This window comes from Tinamus guttatus, unplaced genomic scaffold, assembly GCF_059628265.1.
Source record: "Tinamus guttatus ecotype Peru unplaced genomic scaffold, ASM5962826v1 Tinamus_guttatus_pri_ptg000339l, whole genome shotgun sequence".
Classification (NCBI taxonomy): Eukaryota; Metazoa; Chordata; class Aves; order Tinamiformes; family Tinamidae; genus Tinamus; species Tinamus guttatus.
Genome location: NW_028288873.1, coordinates 290,265 through 305,148, shown reverse-complemented (window position 1 = coordinate 305,148; position 14,884 = coordinate 290,265). Strand labels below are relative to the sequence as shown.

Genomic DNA, 14,884 nt, shown 5'->3' with positions numbered 1-14,884 from the left:
TCACTTTGAAGTCACCACAGTCTTGTTTAGGACGGCCTAATGCTTTTACATCATCCAGCTTCTGTAGATGTAGTAGAAGGCGTCATATGAATTTCCAGTCACACTTTTTTCCAAGTATCTAAGCCCTGTGCTTTAGTATCTCATTCTTATATAAGCAGCTGCTTTATTTTTCCTATGAATAATATATCTAGTTGATAAAGCCCTAAGGCATTCTCAGGTTGTGGAGGGGGGTTTATCAGACAAGATATAAGTACAATTTCATTTTGTGTGAAGCAGATTTCCTTATTGGAGTAAGTTAGGTGAATGAATTTTGCATGAATGTTTAAAACACTATTTTCAGTGCACATCTGTGTACACATTTGTTTTTTACAAAAAGCGGCTTTGCATACCTGATTATTCATTAAAAATATATTGTTACTGCTTGATAAAACCAAAAGGAGTTTGTATTATAGGTTTTCCTAACTGTTGCTAAGTTCTCATTAGCTGTGTCTTATCTGAGTAGGGACTATAGGAGCAAAGCAAGAACAAATGACTATTCTGTGTCAGTCTTAACTCCCCATTTCATGACAAAGCAGCAGCATTTATTTTATGTTACATTAGCATTATAAAATAACATGCTTTAAACAATTGGATAGTATCATTCAATGTAGACAAGTAATGCAGAGCAGAATTTTCTTCCTCACTTTTAGCTCATGGCAAAGTGTCCCTGTGGAGGGGGCAGGCAGAGCGGGAGCTGCGTGCTGGGCTGCTCGTAGCTTATCTGGGGTGCCGGGCCCAGAGCCCGGGCACGCTGGGCAGCGCAGCGGGCAGCGCTCCTGTGCACGGGGACACTGCTGTCACATGCAGCGCTGGCTGCAAGGCCGAGGCTCTTGGGAGCTCAGTTCTGAAACGGGCAGTTGTGTTGCACAAACGTCTTGCTGCCTTATTTATTGTTGAAAGAGCTTCCATTTTGACCCTTTCTCACTTCACCTAGGGAAGACTAAAATAAAGGTCAAATGGTAGAGTAAGTTTTACGCCCAACGGTGTCCCCACCCCTGCTTAAGTATTAGTCATGGCTTTATTGAAGTCTCTGTGTCTGTGGGAACATAGGATAGCAATGTTTGTGGCTTGAAACGCGCCGGCCTTCGGCTCAGTCAACGCCTGCCCAGAGAACCGCTCTCACGGTGAGAAAGTGGTAGTTGTTTCTGTCTCCATGGCTGCAGAAAACCTCTTGCTCTCCCGGCAGGCAGAGAGCTGCCAGAGGCGCTCTTGGCTCAGGCAGCCGAGTTCCTTGAGAAGCTTGAAGAGGTCGTTGCGGAATTTGACGCCAATGAAAGCGTAAAGGAAAGGATTGAGGCAGCAGCGGAAGCAGGCCAGGGTGTAGGTCACGTCGTCTGCCATGTCCAGCTTCTTGCTCTCCTCGCACGAGCTGGTGTGGTTGAAAGCTGAGATGGTCTTGGCCAGCATGACCCCGTTGTAGGGCAACTGGAAGACAAGGAAGACTATTACCACAGCAATGATGACCTTAATAGCTTTATTCTTCTCAAAGTTGCGGGCCTGGAGTAATGTTTTGATAATGATGAGGTAGCAGACAGACATGACAAGTAGGGGAAATAAGAAGCCAAAAACCATTTGGGACACCTTGATGCCAGTGCTAAATGTCTGCAAGTCAGTAGCGATGATGGAGCAACGCGGGTGGCTGTCTGAGTTGTTTATGCCGCTGTGAACCAGCTCGGGGATGGAGAGGATGAAGGCAAGGAGCCAGATGAGGATGCACGTGACCTTGCTAATGAAGATCATCCGGGGCCGGAAGCGGTGGGCGGAGGCGGCCTGAACGATAGCGAAGTACCTGTCAATGCTGATGGACAGGAGCAGCAGCATCCCGCTGAAGAAGCTCATCTTGCAGATGCAGTAGACGGCTTTGCAGGCAAACTCCCCAAAAAGCCAGTACATGGCTGCGCTTGTGGCCCAGAAGGGGAGGGTCAGCAGGAAGAGGATGTCTGCCAAGGCCAGATTCAGCAGGTAGATGTCCGTCATGGTCTTGAGCCTCTTAAAGTAGATGTAGGTCAGCATCACGAGCCCGTTCCCCAGCAGCCCGATGAAGCAGATGAGGGAATACATGGCTGGGAGGAAGGCAGCACGGAAGTTCCGGACCTCCTCCTTCTCGCACAGGGTCTCGAACAGAGTGTAATCGATGGTGGTGTTAGGGTCATAGTCGTCAGTGACGTTGTTCCCAGTGCAGAACTAGAACCAGGAAGGAAGAAAAATGCATTGAGATGGGTATTCTGGGTGCACAACCCTTACCCTTCCATGAGTTGTTTCAGGATGTGGACTGAAGTTGGCATGAAGCCAAGCAGGAGCGCCCAGCCAACAAAAGGCAGAAAAATCCCAGGGAATTTCCGGGCATTTCTGCATGCAGGCTTTTGTATGTAGGGTTGGGGTTCAGAATGGGAATTAGTGCTCAGCCCAAGTGACACCTGAAAACTTTTGAGTAAATAGATGAATGTTTCAGGACCCAAATGCAGCTGTATAAACACAGCTGATTGTCACATAAAATAGGGAAAAAAAATACCTCCTTCAATATTCCCCTCTTCAGAAGGAGCAAAATTTCCTCTTGACTGACTATACTCAGGCATTTTTTAATTTTGTTAAAAATTAAAATTCCCTCCTCCCAGCTCCATCCTGTTCTTCATGTGAACTTTCCAGTAGTGAAAGAACCAAGTGGGAGGGTAACTGCCGTGTGTGTAGCCAGCAGCAGGCTGGCACCGCGATCTCCCTGGCTGCCCCGCGCGCTCGCAGCGACGCGCAGCTCTGCAGAGCAGCCGCAAACGCGGCCGTGCGCGCGGAGCGCTCTGTGGGAACGCGCAGCCAGAGCCTCCTGCGGCTTTTTCTCCTCTGCTAAATAGAGGTGTCAATGAAGCGCTTACGAAAGGCACTGACTGCAGTAGGAAATTGTGACGGTGCTGACGGGGACGAGCTGTTAGTATCTCATTCAGGCCCCTGATTTAAGCTCCGATTAATCTTGTTTCATCTTCCTACACTGCCATAATCTCTGGGGCAGAGTGAGCTTGTGGTGCATGCGCCCTGCTTTCCTGTGCCTTATTAGCCTCCAGTGCCCTTTCTCCATTGCCTGGAGATGAAAGGTTTCCTCTGGATGCCTGTGCCCGTTATCGCCGAGCATCTTGGCCTGCCCGCGCGGGAGCGCGCGCTTGGCTTTCACCACATCCTGCGCTACCTGGAGGCAAAGCTGCCAAAGTGAAAGGGAAAAGGGCCGCCCGCCGCGCGCCCCGGAGCCCACGCGCGGCCCGCGCGCTTGAGGCTCTGCTGTGGTTGCAGGAGGGCAAGCGCCGGGGGCCGGGCGCGAGGTTCAGGGGCAGGTCACGGCCAGGCTGGGTGCTCTGGGTTCTCTTCCCAGCTTTAGGTTTATTCAGAGCAGGGGCAGCAGGAGGAAGATGAATATAGTGTTCAAGGCAACTGAGCTCTTCCTCTTTCCACATTTCAGTTCTCCATTGCTAGCCTCAGTTAAACTGCAGGGGCCAAGGCGCTTTGACCAGATCTTTCCTAAAAGAATAACCCGGATTTTCCCATGTATTCAGGAAATGATGCTGCTGTGTTTTTTCCTGAAAATCTTAATTTAGGTACCAGAGTGGCACTCAAGGACATCCTGAAATCCCAGTCTATGTAACTGTCTTTTTCTTTCTGATTTTGTTCTGTATGTTTCCCCCACCCCACCTCTGGCTTTCAGCACTGCACTCTGCTTTCTCATCATCCACCTCCATGCATGATTGGATTCTTGGTGTGAGAAGCAGCATCCCCCACAGATCTCTAGCACTGTAGGCAGCTGCTTTTGGTCCGTCAAAGTTTCCAAAATCTCTGTTTACCCACAAAACAGATGCAGCTATGTTTCAACCACATTGTTTTTAACATCTTACCTGAAAAACTAGAGGAAGGCTGAAAACAATGGTAAACTTTATCCACTTGCCTAGAGAAAAAGGAGACACTGTGTTACTGTTAGCAGTTAGGCAGAGGGTTTCGTGCAATGTCCCTTTTGAAAATGTAGCTAAGTTTTAAATGAGCAATACTGTGCAGCAGTAACACACCCCATCATGGTGTTCTCAACCCTGTTATCTCCTCTCAGCTGGCTAAACAAACTCGAGGGGCTATAGGGCTACCTAGAGTAATGTGACAAGTTACTGTCAGAGCGTGGACTCGATCTGAGGAGCCTGGTGCCTCCAGGCCCATAAGGAAAATTAACTCTTGCAGCCATTCTTATTTGTGTAGTCAGTCAGCCTGTGTGTTGCTCTGGGCTGTGAGGGTGTAGCACACTCAGTGCATGCAAAGACAGCTGTGTGTGCAACAAACTTGGCCCAGCTGTTCCCTGACAGTGTGGTAACTGGACTGCAGAACAGGAAAGCTCTGCTCCCCACAGGATATACGTAACTGGAGCTGACTGGAATTTATTATACAGCTCTAAATGTCAGGCTGGCTTCAGCTGTCTTTGGATGTGGAGATATGGGATGCTGACAGCTGGGGGGAAGAATTAAATTTGGAGCCAGATGTGATAATGTTGAGAGCAATCTCAGACAAACAGCCCTTCCTGTGGTTAGCAGAGGCAGAGAGGCCAGTGAAAGCTTTTTCTTCCTGCCATTTAAAGCACGTATCAGTATTTACACCAGGCAGTTGGAATTGAAACTTTCTTGCTTGAGTTAGGGGTGCTGGCAGCTCAGAGAAAGCCCTTGCTGCATCCTGCTTTGCTGTTAAGCTTGTTTGTTCATAGTTTAGACTGATTGCTTTGCCCCTCCTGGCTCAGCATCCATTGTAAAAAACTCTGTTCTGGATAACTTGTTATTTGTTTCTTTGCAGAATTCCTTTGCGTCCTTCCCTGCTCTGCTGATGTCCTGTATTACACTGAACTGAAAAGATTATTTGCCTCAATTTCAGGTAACTGTCATTCTTGGCACTCTCTCTAGTAAGATCTGCTTTAAGTTGCCTGCTATAGCACTGTTAATAATAGAAGCAGTTATCTTGGCATCTGTTCTCAGAGATAATCGCGTATCTGTGAATGGTGATGTGAAGGTAGAAAATCCTCAGCTGCATATGAAAATCTGCACATGTTGTTTCCTAGAGCCTTTCTGTGAGCTGCCCATGATGTCCCTTAGAAGTTTGAGCCTTCCCTGAATTTCCATCCTGTATCCTGCCTCGGGAAGCTGGGTGCTTAGTTACCTTCCTACCCCTCACGTTCTCCGAATCCTCCTGTACACGTGTGATCATGTGTCACTAGAAAGGGTCACAGTGAGAGCAGGATGTGCCAAGGTGTCTTGGACAAGATTATCCTTGATGAGGCTTGGCTAAATGCTTATCTGTATTTTCTGCTTGCCCAATGCCTTTTGCTTAGCCCAGGCTGCAGGAAGAAGCTTAGTGAGCACCTGCTTGAGCCATCCCTCCCTCTGAGCTGCTTGTCTGACTTACGCACATCACAGAGGAAACGCACTGAAACCCCAAACCACCTAAACCTGCGGGGGGAATTTAAGGAAGCTGGGAATGTTACTGCCTTCTGTGCTGGGACACCGACATGGGGACCCTGACCCTGCAAAAACCCATTGGGATCTTCAATTTCTGGGAAGAGAGACCAGCATAAATCTTGGTCCATCAATGCATTGCTAACAGAGCTATGTATTTTTAAATTATCTTTTCCAGAGGACACATCCACGGTGCCTCCTAGTGCCAGAGCAATGCACCAGCACTTTAGAGAGTGTAGCATTAACAGCATCATTTTGTCCTGAGCTTTCTTTACATCTCCCCTTCTCCTCCCTGAACCAGAGCAGCCTGAGTGCAAAGCCCCAGGCCTTAGCTTTCTATTTTTTTCCATTTTTATTTTTTTTTTCTTTCTCTAAACACATGACGGGGTGATTAACAAAATAGGACTGATAACAAGAGTGACTCAACTAACGATCCTGAAATAGTTCAGCTAAGCATCCTTCCCTTGAAGAGTTTCACCAGTTGGCTGTGCTTCTAAATACTCTTTTTGGGTGCTATTTCAGAAGTCTTAAATGTCACATAACTTTCAGTATAAGAAATCTTCCCCTGTTCCCCACCTCAGCTTACGCATTTGCAAGGGCATAACTGGAGGGGCTGGGCAGCCTCACGGTCCTTCCTCCCTCCTGCCGAGCAGGTCCCTGTGTCACCAGTTCTGGGCAGGCTGGACTGAACTTGCTTCTCCCTGCCCTGTGCTCAGGCCAGGGCCGTGGGGGAGGGAAGAGCCTGCCAGAAGCAGATAGGCTGAGAGAGGAAATGAGACACACTTTGGAGTTCAATAGGCAATTTCTTTTTAACTTTTTTTAAGCCCGTGGCAGTTCTTAACTCTGGGTATTTTCCTAAAGTTTTGTTCCTCAAAATATTAAGAAAAACCCCCCTCTCAAAAGTCCCCACAAACTGTAGAACTGGCAGCCTTACTTAAAAAAGCCCCATTACAGTGAATGGGTCAAGATCTGCTCCAAAGCCCTGTTTAACCCCCCCCTCCTCTCTCCAACTGGTCACACCTGGACTTGCTCCCAGCCTCAAAAGTGCTGTCTTGGTAAGGACTGTTGGGGCAGCATCTGTTTTTTATGGAAATATCTCCCCCTCTTCCTCAGAACAAGCACATGGGGTGGGATTTATCCTGCTTTAGCCCTTGACACCTGATTGTGTAGGCTCACTTGATAGTGAAGGGAAAAAACAGATGTTTAAGGCATGATTCACCTGTCTGGGGTGAGTGTCTGAAATGGAATTCATTTCATGCTATGTCAGAAGGGTAAACATTATATAGGATTTATCCGTCCAAACTTAGTTTCTATCACTTCAGCAGCAGGAACTGATCTCAAGCAAGATAAAAGCAGCAGCAGTCCAAGTGAGCCCTGCAGGTGTGCCCAAAATCCTGCCGAGTGAATCCTGGGCTTTATTCCTCATGAGGAACCCGCTCCTGCTCCGCAGGCTGCCGCTTCCCTGCGCCCACCGGGCTCTGAACCCGCAGGAGCAGCCGGGCATCTCTGTACCAGTGCCAAGGAATGCACAGAGGGAGCAGCAGGGAGCTGCATCCACTGGATTCAGATTCTCTGAAATGCTTCCATATATTGGCAGAGTTAAGCAAACCTCCTCTAGTTGAATCCTCAGGGTGAGATTTTTTTTTTCATGTTGGTCAAAATTGTGAAACACAAGTTTCAATCTCAGCACCTTAGCAGGCCTTTTTCTAGTGAGTAACGTACCGTGTAGATCGTTACTCATGTACCAGTTTCTGGTGCCTCCACCATCAGTTGGGCTTTTGGGGAAAGCAACCGCTGTTTCTGAGAAGAATTAATCATATTTAAGTAATATAATGACTTTTGGCCGTTAGCAGCTCAGTGCCTGTGCTTTCCCCCAACCTTGTCCCCCTGCCCCCCTTTTTTCTTTTCCTATAGCTAGTGGAGGAAGGAGACCCTCATTTCAGGACTGAAAAGGCCCAGTGAAGTTAAGTCATAGTTTTGTTTGCGTTCATAGATCGCTGTTACAGAAGAAAGTTGATAATTTTTCTCTGCACCTTTAAGGAAATTGCAAATCAGAAGGAGAGATAAGCAGATTAAAAAATCATTCTTAGAGGAGTTGATCGTGCTTTTCCTATATTGCTATAGGAAAACAAAAAACACACAATCATGCCATGCATTTGCCCCAGATGTTTTCACATTCCTAGAACTGTTTTGAAATATTCCTCTGAATTTTAATAGTAGGTCAAAAGCAGGAATATCCGTTCTTGTTGTGGGGGTCTATTTCCTTCTCTTTCTTTTTTTTTTTTTCTTTTTTTTTCTCTGTCATAATTAACCTTTTGCTGGTTAACCAAAACATAAAACCCTCCTCAAAATAATAGCTATCTTTCCCCCCCAAATACAAAATACCTTAAAATAAATGAACAACAAAGCAACTAGATGATGCTGCATGAGTTAAATGTTTCAGTTACATCACAAAGATTAATCTGTGGTGAATAGATCCAGCTGAATTATGAGATGGTTTTGTTTGGATGCAGCTTCTCCTTCAGGACTTTGCTAAACCATTCATTGCTAGAAGCAGTGAAGACGCAGCCATAGGGAGACTCGCTCTGTCCATTCTCCGTGTCGTGTCCTATGGGACCCAGTAGATCCATCTCTGTGTTCTGATCCTGATTGTCTTGTTCCTGTCACCCTTGTGAAGCCTCTTTCCAGCAGAACATGCCAGGGATGATTCTTCATGCATAACACGGTGGTTTTAAGACTTCCACAGACCGGGGGAGAGCTGGGACCTCTGCACCTTTGTGCACGTGGTGAATCCCCCTCTCGCACTGAGCAGGAGGGTTCTCCTGCTCCTGCCTCTCCACTTGCTTTTCCCCACTCTCACTTGGAAGGTTGGGTGACTCTGAGCTCCCACTTCCTAGGTCAGGAATCACTGCTGACTTGCCAGGAGGAGAAAGCCCTGCCTGGAGAGCCAGGAGCTTTGCCATAACGTGAGCGCATGCTGGCTGCTGCAGCCCTGGGAGCACCCAAGGGAGCCCCTGCAATCCCAGTAAAGTCAAAGCTTTGACTTAAAGAATGCTGCAGAGAAAAGGCAGAAGCACCCCCCTTCAAGCCCCCTGCAAAGCTCAGTTTGTTACTAGCAGGGCCTGGCTTTACCGCAGTGAACTTGGTGGCCACGCTCAGCCTCATTACAGCTTTGACCACAGTCTCAGTCATAGAGAGGTATCAGTTGTATTATGAGCTCTGTTCATAAACTAATTCAACGTCCTGAGTTGCTTCATTTATTCTTCCTTGCACCACCCTCATTCCCTGGAATTTCATTTTTCAAATATTTGAGCGAAAAGTTAATATATTAACAAGTCAAAAAGAATAAACAGTCTTAGAGAAAGATAAGACAGTCCATCTTATCCATCGCATCTCTGACCCACAGTGTCATTCCCTCCTACAGCCTTCCACCTACTCAGGCTGCAGAGCACTACCTCTGCAAAAACAATAAGTGACTAAAGAAAGCATGAAACTTTCTACAAGAAGCAGAAACAAGCTGTGAGTCTTATGCCTCCTGGGCTAGTGGGATGTCATGCACCACAGAACAGGCAATTTTCTTGTGCATTTGTTCTTTGCAGACATCATGATGATGGGTAAGCCATGGAAATACAGATCCAGGTGGAATGCAGCAGTGAGCAAATGCAAAATTAATTTTTGCAAAAGTTCAAGGTTTTATGGCTGCAGTGCAGATGCTCATTAACAGAAACATTTTGAAACTATGAATGATACAGATCATTTGCTTTGCAACAGAAGAGTTCTTTGAAATCTCCTTTGCAAATGTATTTTTTTGTGTTTTTGAAATAGTTTCTTTTTTTTAGCTTGAAAAACTAAAAAAAGATAGTTTTGCTTCGACTTTTTAAAAATATTAAATAGGAGGATGATGGAAACATTTTATTCTACGTTATTTAAATACTCTATTAGTCTGCTGCATTCCTGTGTCATTCAATGTGAATTTGGGCATTATCATTACTACTAGAGCTGAAGAGAGGCAGAAGCTGCGGGGTGCCTACTCACCACTGTCCATGGTCTTGGTTCAGGCAGTACCGAAGTCACAAGAGGAGTGAGAGCATCGTCCGCTGGAGCGCAGCCTCCCCGCGCCGTGGCTCCTGCATGGGCGCTTGGGGAGGCTCTGCATTTTTATACTTCCTGCACCTCTGCAGGAGGCTCACGACATGCCCTGGCGTCGCTGACATTTACTAGACCCTCCTCTTTCTCCTCGTGCCTTCAGCGGCGCAGGAAAGCCGTGCGCCCCAGCCTCCTCGCAGCGCTCGGCGTGCTCACGTTCTTCCTCAGCATGAGGCTGAAGTCGAAACCACACGCGCTCATGTGCTCCGAGGACGCAGTAACCCGAGCGGGTTCTGCTTTTGCACTGACACACGAGAATTGTGATTTTGGTAAAGGTACAAGAGGAAAGACTTCTGTTATTTCTGCTTCTTGCAGTAGATCTACTGGGTACTCTTTGTTCCCGAGTTGACGCAACTTCAATATGAAGCTTGGTTCGTGGCTGTCCAGCTTGAACCTTGCAGCTCACTGCTGTAACAACCAGGTGTAAGAAGCATCAGCAGCTCCTTCCTCACCTTGTCCTTCACTCCTCCATGTGGGAGAATTCCTGCTTTGATTCTGAACAGCCTTATTAAGGGCTGTCGTATATGCATGTACATACTATACAAAATTGCCTTTCAGCTGGGGATACAGGGAACGCTGTCATTGCCTGTGACCATACCTGTGCAACCTGTGTTTTAGCACCTTGACCTGTTCATCCTATGGTAGGTCAGTACTGTTGCTGCAGCCTCGAGAGATGGCACAATAAAGCCTTATGGGATAGATCTGAGATGGAGCTTACAGCTCCTAACAGGCTCGGCGGTACCAGGCACATTGGGACTGCAGTTAGGCACGCGGGTGTCCTGCTTAGGGTGCAGAGAGGGTTTAACAGTTCAGGATGGACCCAAATTAGCCAGCTCACTGAGCAGAGAACTGCCAAAACTAGCTGGAAAGAGCAGTCTCACAAGAGAGTGAAACTTGGGCGATTTTGTGTGATTGGAAAGCACCTAAAAAGACCCTGTTCGGCCTCAGCGAATTCAAAACAAAGTAAATCCAGTATCTGGTCACACTGATTCTTTTGCAGGGAGGAATAAAGGGAGGATTGAAGGTTAAAGGATTTAGATCTAGGTGATATAAACCAATTTAAAGATTATATTATTTACTTAGAATAATATATATAAAAATATATTTAGATCATACATGAGCAGCCATCTATGGTTTCAGACCCATCTTAAGCTTTGTGTCAGTCCAGTTTTCTCTTAAATACCTTCTTGGTGCTGAGCTCTGGGTAGGCCAGGGCCACTGCTGTCCTGCCCCCGTTGTGGAGTACTCGGCGTGCCCTCGGAGCTGTGCCAGGGCTCTGCATCCCCCAGGGAACTCGCCCAAGGCCGGGCTCTCCCCCGGTAACCACACTGAGCACCAGGAATCAGCCCTGGCGACTCTCAGTATTTTCATGTGGCTTCCCAGAAGGTGACCCACAAAGTTTCCTTAGCATTGCATAAGCGCCCATCACTTTCAAGCTTTCAGGGCTTCTGAGCTGGCCCTGGAGGCAGGGGCAGTTCACGGCTCTGCTGCTGTATTTGCTTTTTGTTCATCGATTCTCGAGCAGGTAACGCCACCTTGGAGAGCTCGAGTGAAACCACTTCCGCGAGAAAGGGCTGGAGATCAAAGGCTTCTCTCAGGTATCGGCAGAATACTCAGAAACGGTGGGTGTAAAATCTTCAAACAGTCATTGTGCTGCCTGTGGGGGTGGTGGGTAAAGATAGACATAACCCCCTGATTTAACTCTCTGTATTTTTACAGCTCTCAGAAGGGAATCAGACTTTGTCTCCAAGTGAACATACCACCAAATCCATGGTGACTGAAGCCAAAATACAATGGGAGGAAAGAAGCTTTGCAGGTAGTGGCAAATATCCTGTGCGTATTCACAAGTTTTAGCTTCAGAGTTTAGGTACATACTAAAGTGTGTGTTGTCAGAGCCTGCTCCTTTCAGCAAGTCGTGTTCCTGAAAACACAATTGGAAATTTTTAAAACAATAACTTGCAATGGGTTTATTACTGAATATTCTTGGAGCAGTAGTGTTTCATACCAGGCTAGCTCTAAAACATTTATTAAAGTTTTGTTTAATTTGGATGGCATATTTGCAATCCATTGCAACTGTGCCTTAATGGCTCCGTGTTGTCAATATATTCCCTTTAATACCTGCTTCCTGTGAGCTGTCTTTGAGTGCCCATGAACATTCAGACATAATTCACTCCTCAGCAGTGCCTGGCCTAATCATCGCCTTGTGCTGTTTTCACAGGGGTGTATGATCTTTATCCTAGAATTTAAGTTAACTATAAGAAAACATTCAAGATGGAGACTACCTGAATTCATGGGTATCTTGTTAGAAACTTGGGGTATCTCATTAGAAACTTGATTTATTATTGTGTTCCACTGCAAGAAAAGAAGTCGTCAGCAGTACAATTTGCTACCTGCGCTGCAGTGTTAGAGCTACATTGAAATTATTCATCAATATAGCTTTTCAAAAGAAATGCAGTTCCCAATAAATTCCACAGGAAATTAGCTCAGAAGAAGATTTCATTTTAGGTTGGTTCTACACAAACTGAAACACTAAATTTGCTGAAGTGAATCGAAAGATACTATTTTGAATTGGTTATTTTGAGTTGATTTGACGTTAAATTGCAGCTCATGCAGTGATGAAATGTCTCATGGGAATTTAGATGATATATTTCACATCCGTATCCTGGTCTATAAAATAGGACTTCCTGCAGTCCCTTCTTCAGCCAAGTCAGGGATGTCACAGTGCATCGTAGCAGATGGTGCCTGGGCAGCATGCGCAGGCTGGACGGAGGAGCTGTGGTATTATCTTACCAAGCAGAATTCAAAAGGCTCTATTGGACCTTGGCAAGGTGCGAGTTCGTTCTGAAAAGGCGTGAGATAAGATGCTTTCAGGTCCCCAGATCAGAGCTTTCCTGCATTTCCTATTAGTTTGCCATTAACAGAATTGAGACGTAAACAGAGATGTAAACATATGCGAGTGGATGGAAATTCCATCCAGCTTCACCTGGATGCAGCTCAAACGGTGCTCAGTGAGCAGCAGTGACAAACAGCTTCAGGTGAACAAACCAACTCCAGGCTGAGTATCAGCAGAAGAGTTTTCTTATAACTGAAATAAAGCATTGCAGGCTAAGTTTAGGTGTTACAGGTGCCTTGCCAGCTTCTGATCTGTCCCTCTCTTCCCTGCATCCTGCAACAGGAGAAGACAGCATGGAGCATTAAAGGAAAACGCCCCTCAGCCCACTCCGTACCAGGGATGTTCCTGTTCCGTTGCTGATCTGAGCCACAGAGGGATCCATGGATGGATTTTTCCCCTTTACCTGAGGAAGACCAGGGTCACGTAGACGGAAGCACTGGTGAGTTCAAGGGAACTCAAATGTCCACTTCCCAGTAGCTTCTCTTGCATCACGGTGAGACCACGATGTCTCCGTGCTGCTTGACCAGGACAAAAGCTAAGGTCCCCAGTACAAAGCTAAGGTCCCTGGAATCTCCCAGATCGGCCTCCTGTCCACAAACCCTTCTCCATTCCAAAGCTACTGGGCTGGCATTTCAGAGACCCAGAGGGAAGGTTCCCCTCCTAAAGTCACTAGGTTTACTCCAGGGAGGCCTTCAAGCAAACAAAATAGCAGAAGTGAAAATTGAAGTAAATTCCTGACATTAAGAGTGGTAGCAAGATGGGATTCTTCAAGAACAGGGGTTCTTACAGGGCTGTAGGGGATTCCCTGAAAAAAAATCTTATGATTATGATCTCACTATGAGGCTATTAAAAGATTCTTATCCACCCAACAGAGGAAGTAATCTGCACAGCAGAGTCGCTCGCCTCGAGAACGAACGGCTGCCCGTGGCCGCTGGCGCAAACGCTGCCCCTGTACCCGCTGCACGGTTGGTGTCACTGGGAATTCCCCTCCCTCTCTGCCTGCATCATAGCAGGGATGCTGACTTTCTCCAAGTTCTCTCTTTCGCAAAAAACCACCAACAATTTGACCAGAATTGCATCTGCTGTGCCCCAAAGCGGCTTGCTCAGCCTGCCGTCCAGGAATTGAGCTGTAACAAGGCAAATGCACCCAAAGACTCAAGCAAGCAGGGCAGCAGGTGCTGGGAGCAGTGGGGAAGCTCCCTGGGGCTTCCAGTGGAGGAGCAAAGCAGGGGAACGAGCCACTGCCCCAGGCTGCTGCTTGCTCTGGCTCTCCGAACGCTGCAGGTCAGGCCCTGAGGTTACAAATCAAGTGTCATGCTGCATTGCATTTCATGTTTGCATTTTTCCTGTCACCCTTTCTGGTTCTCCCCCAGTCCCCTCTGGAACAGGTGCCAGGATTTTAATATGGATCTTTCAGCAAACGGAAAGTAGCTGTTCACAAAAAATATACGGGTTTTTATAAGTAGCAAGTGAAGCTATACATGCTAGCTTAAACAAAATAGGACAACAGCCAGATAACTGCAAAACCACTTCAAAAGAAAAAGAAAAAGAATAACACCACGCACACACATAGCCTGAAAACAGTGAAGAAGAGTGTCAAAATGAAAGAAGGGAACTGAGAACAAAAACAGATAGACCTGAAAGCAAGGATCCATCTTTCAAGCCTGTAGGCTAATGGCTGATGTCGGTTTAGTTCTCTGTACAAATTCCACTTGAGAGGGATCTGCAGAATCCCCGTGTCATTTCAGTCGTGCTGGGCATTCCCAGGAGAGGCTGCAGGTCTGGGAATCAAAGCCAGTGGCTATTCAAAGTGCGATCAAGTGGCGCGAGCCCCTTCAAGCCACGAGCGCCTGCCCGGGCGCGTGGAGGCTGCGTGACCTGGGTTCCAAGTGACCCGCGCACCCCTTGGTGAGCCCAGCTTGTGGCCAAGGCGAGCGGAGAGTGTGGAGCTGATTTCTAGCCTCTGCTGAGCCTATCACAACGTTCACACCTGCATTTCCTTCTCTGCTGCACAGCGTGAGTCACGCTGGGAGTGCAGAACCCCCTGCTCTCCGATCTCCAACCGTTAGAACCGCTTGATGGTGGTGGGCCCGTTCAACCCTCCTTTACCCGTCACGTTTCCAGACACAGAACCGTGTGGCAACATCAGTACTGTGTCTTTCTGCAAGTCCTTAATTATGTATGTGGAGACCTGTACCCGCTACAGAAGTTACCATCAGGCAACAGTAAAGCATTGGAGATGGTTTGTGCGCAAGATGAGCTCCAAGAGGAGAACAAGGAAAGTTCTAGCTCACAGCAAGATCACAGCCAAGCACAAAATAAACCTTGGACTGATGAGTTTGCAGCC

General features: G+C 47.1%; 1 protein-coding gene across 1 annotated transcript; it reads right to left on the bottom strand.

The window, feature by feature from the left end:
• Positions 1–943: 943 nt before the first annotated feature.
• On the bottom strand, positions 944–9,759 carry CCR7 (C-C motif chemokine receptor 7). The gene is made up of 3 exons (XM_010221114.2): positions 9,534–9,759; positions 3,912–3,961; positions 944–2,223 (listed from the first exon to the last, which is right to left on the bottom strand). Exons 1-3 carry the CDS (start codon positions 9,541–9,543, stop codon positions 1,159–1,161), a joined length of 1,125 nt encoding a protein of 374 aa, XP_010219416.2. The 5' UTR covers positions 9,544–9,759; the 3' UTR covers positions 944–1,158.
• Positions 9,760–14,884: the final 5,125 nt, after the last annotated feature.

Bases quoted from the DNA above. Each gene is read 5' to 3' on its own strand.
- CCR7 (XM_010221114.2), bottom strand. The intron at 2,224-3,911 runs GTAAGATGTTAA...TCCTGGTTCTAG, and splicing joins GCCTTCCTCTAGTTTTTCAG to TTCTGCACTGGGAACAACGT.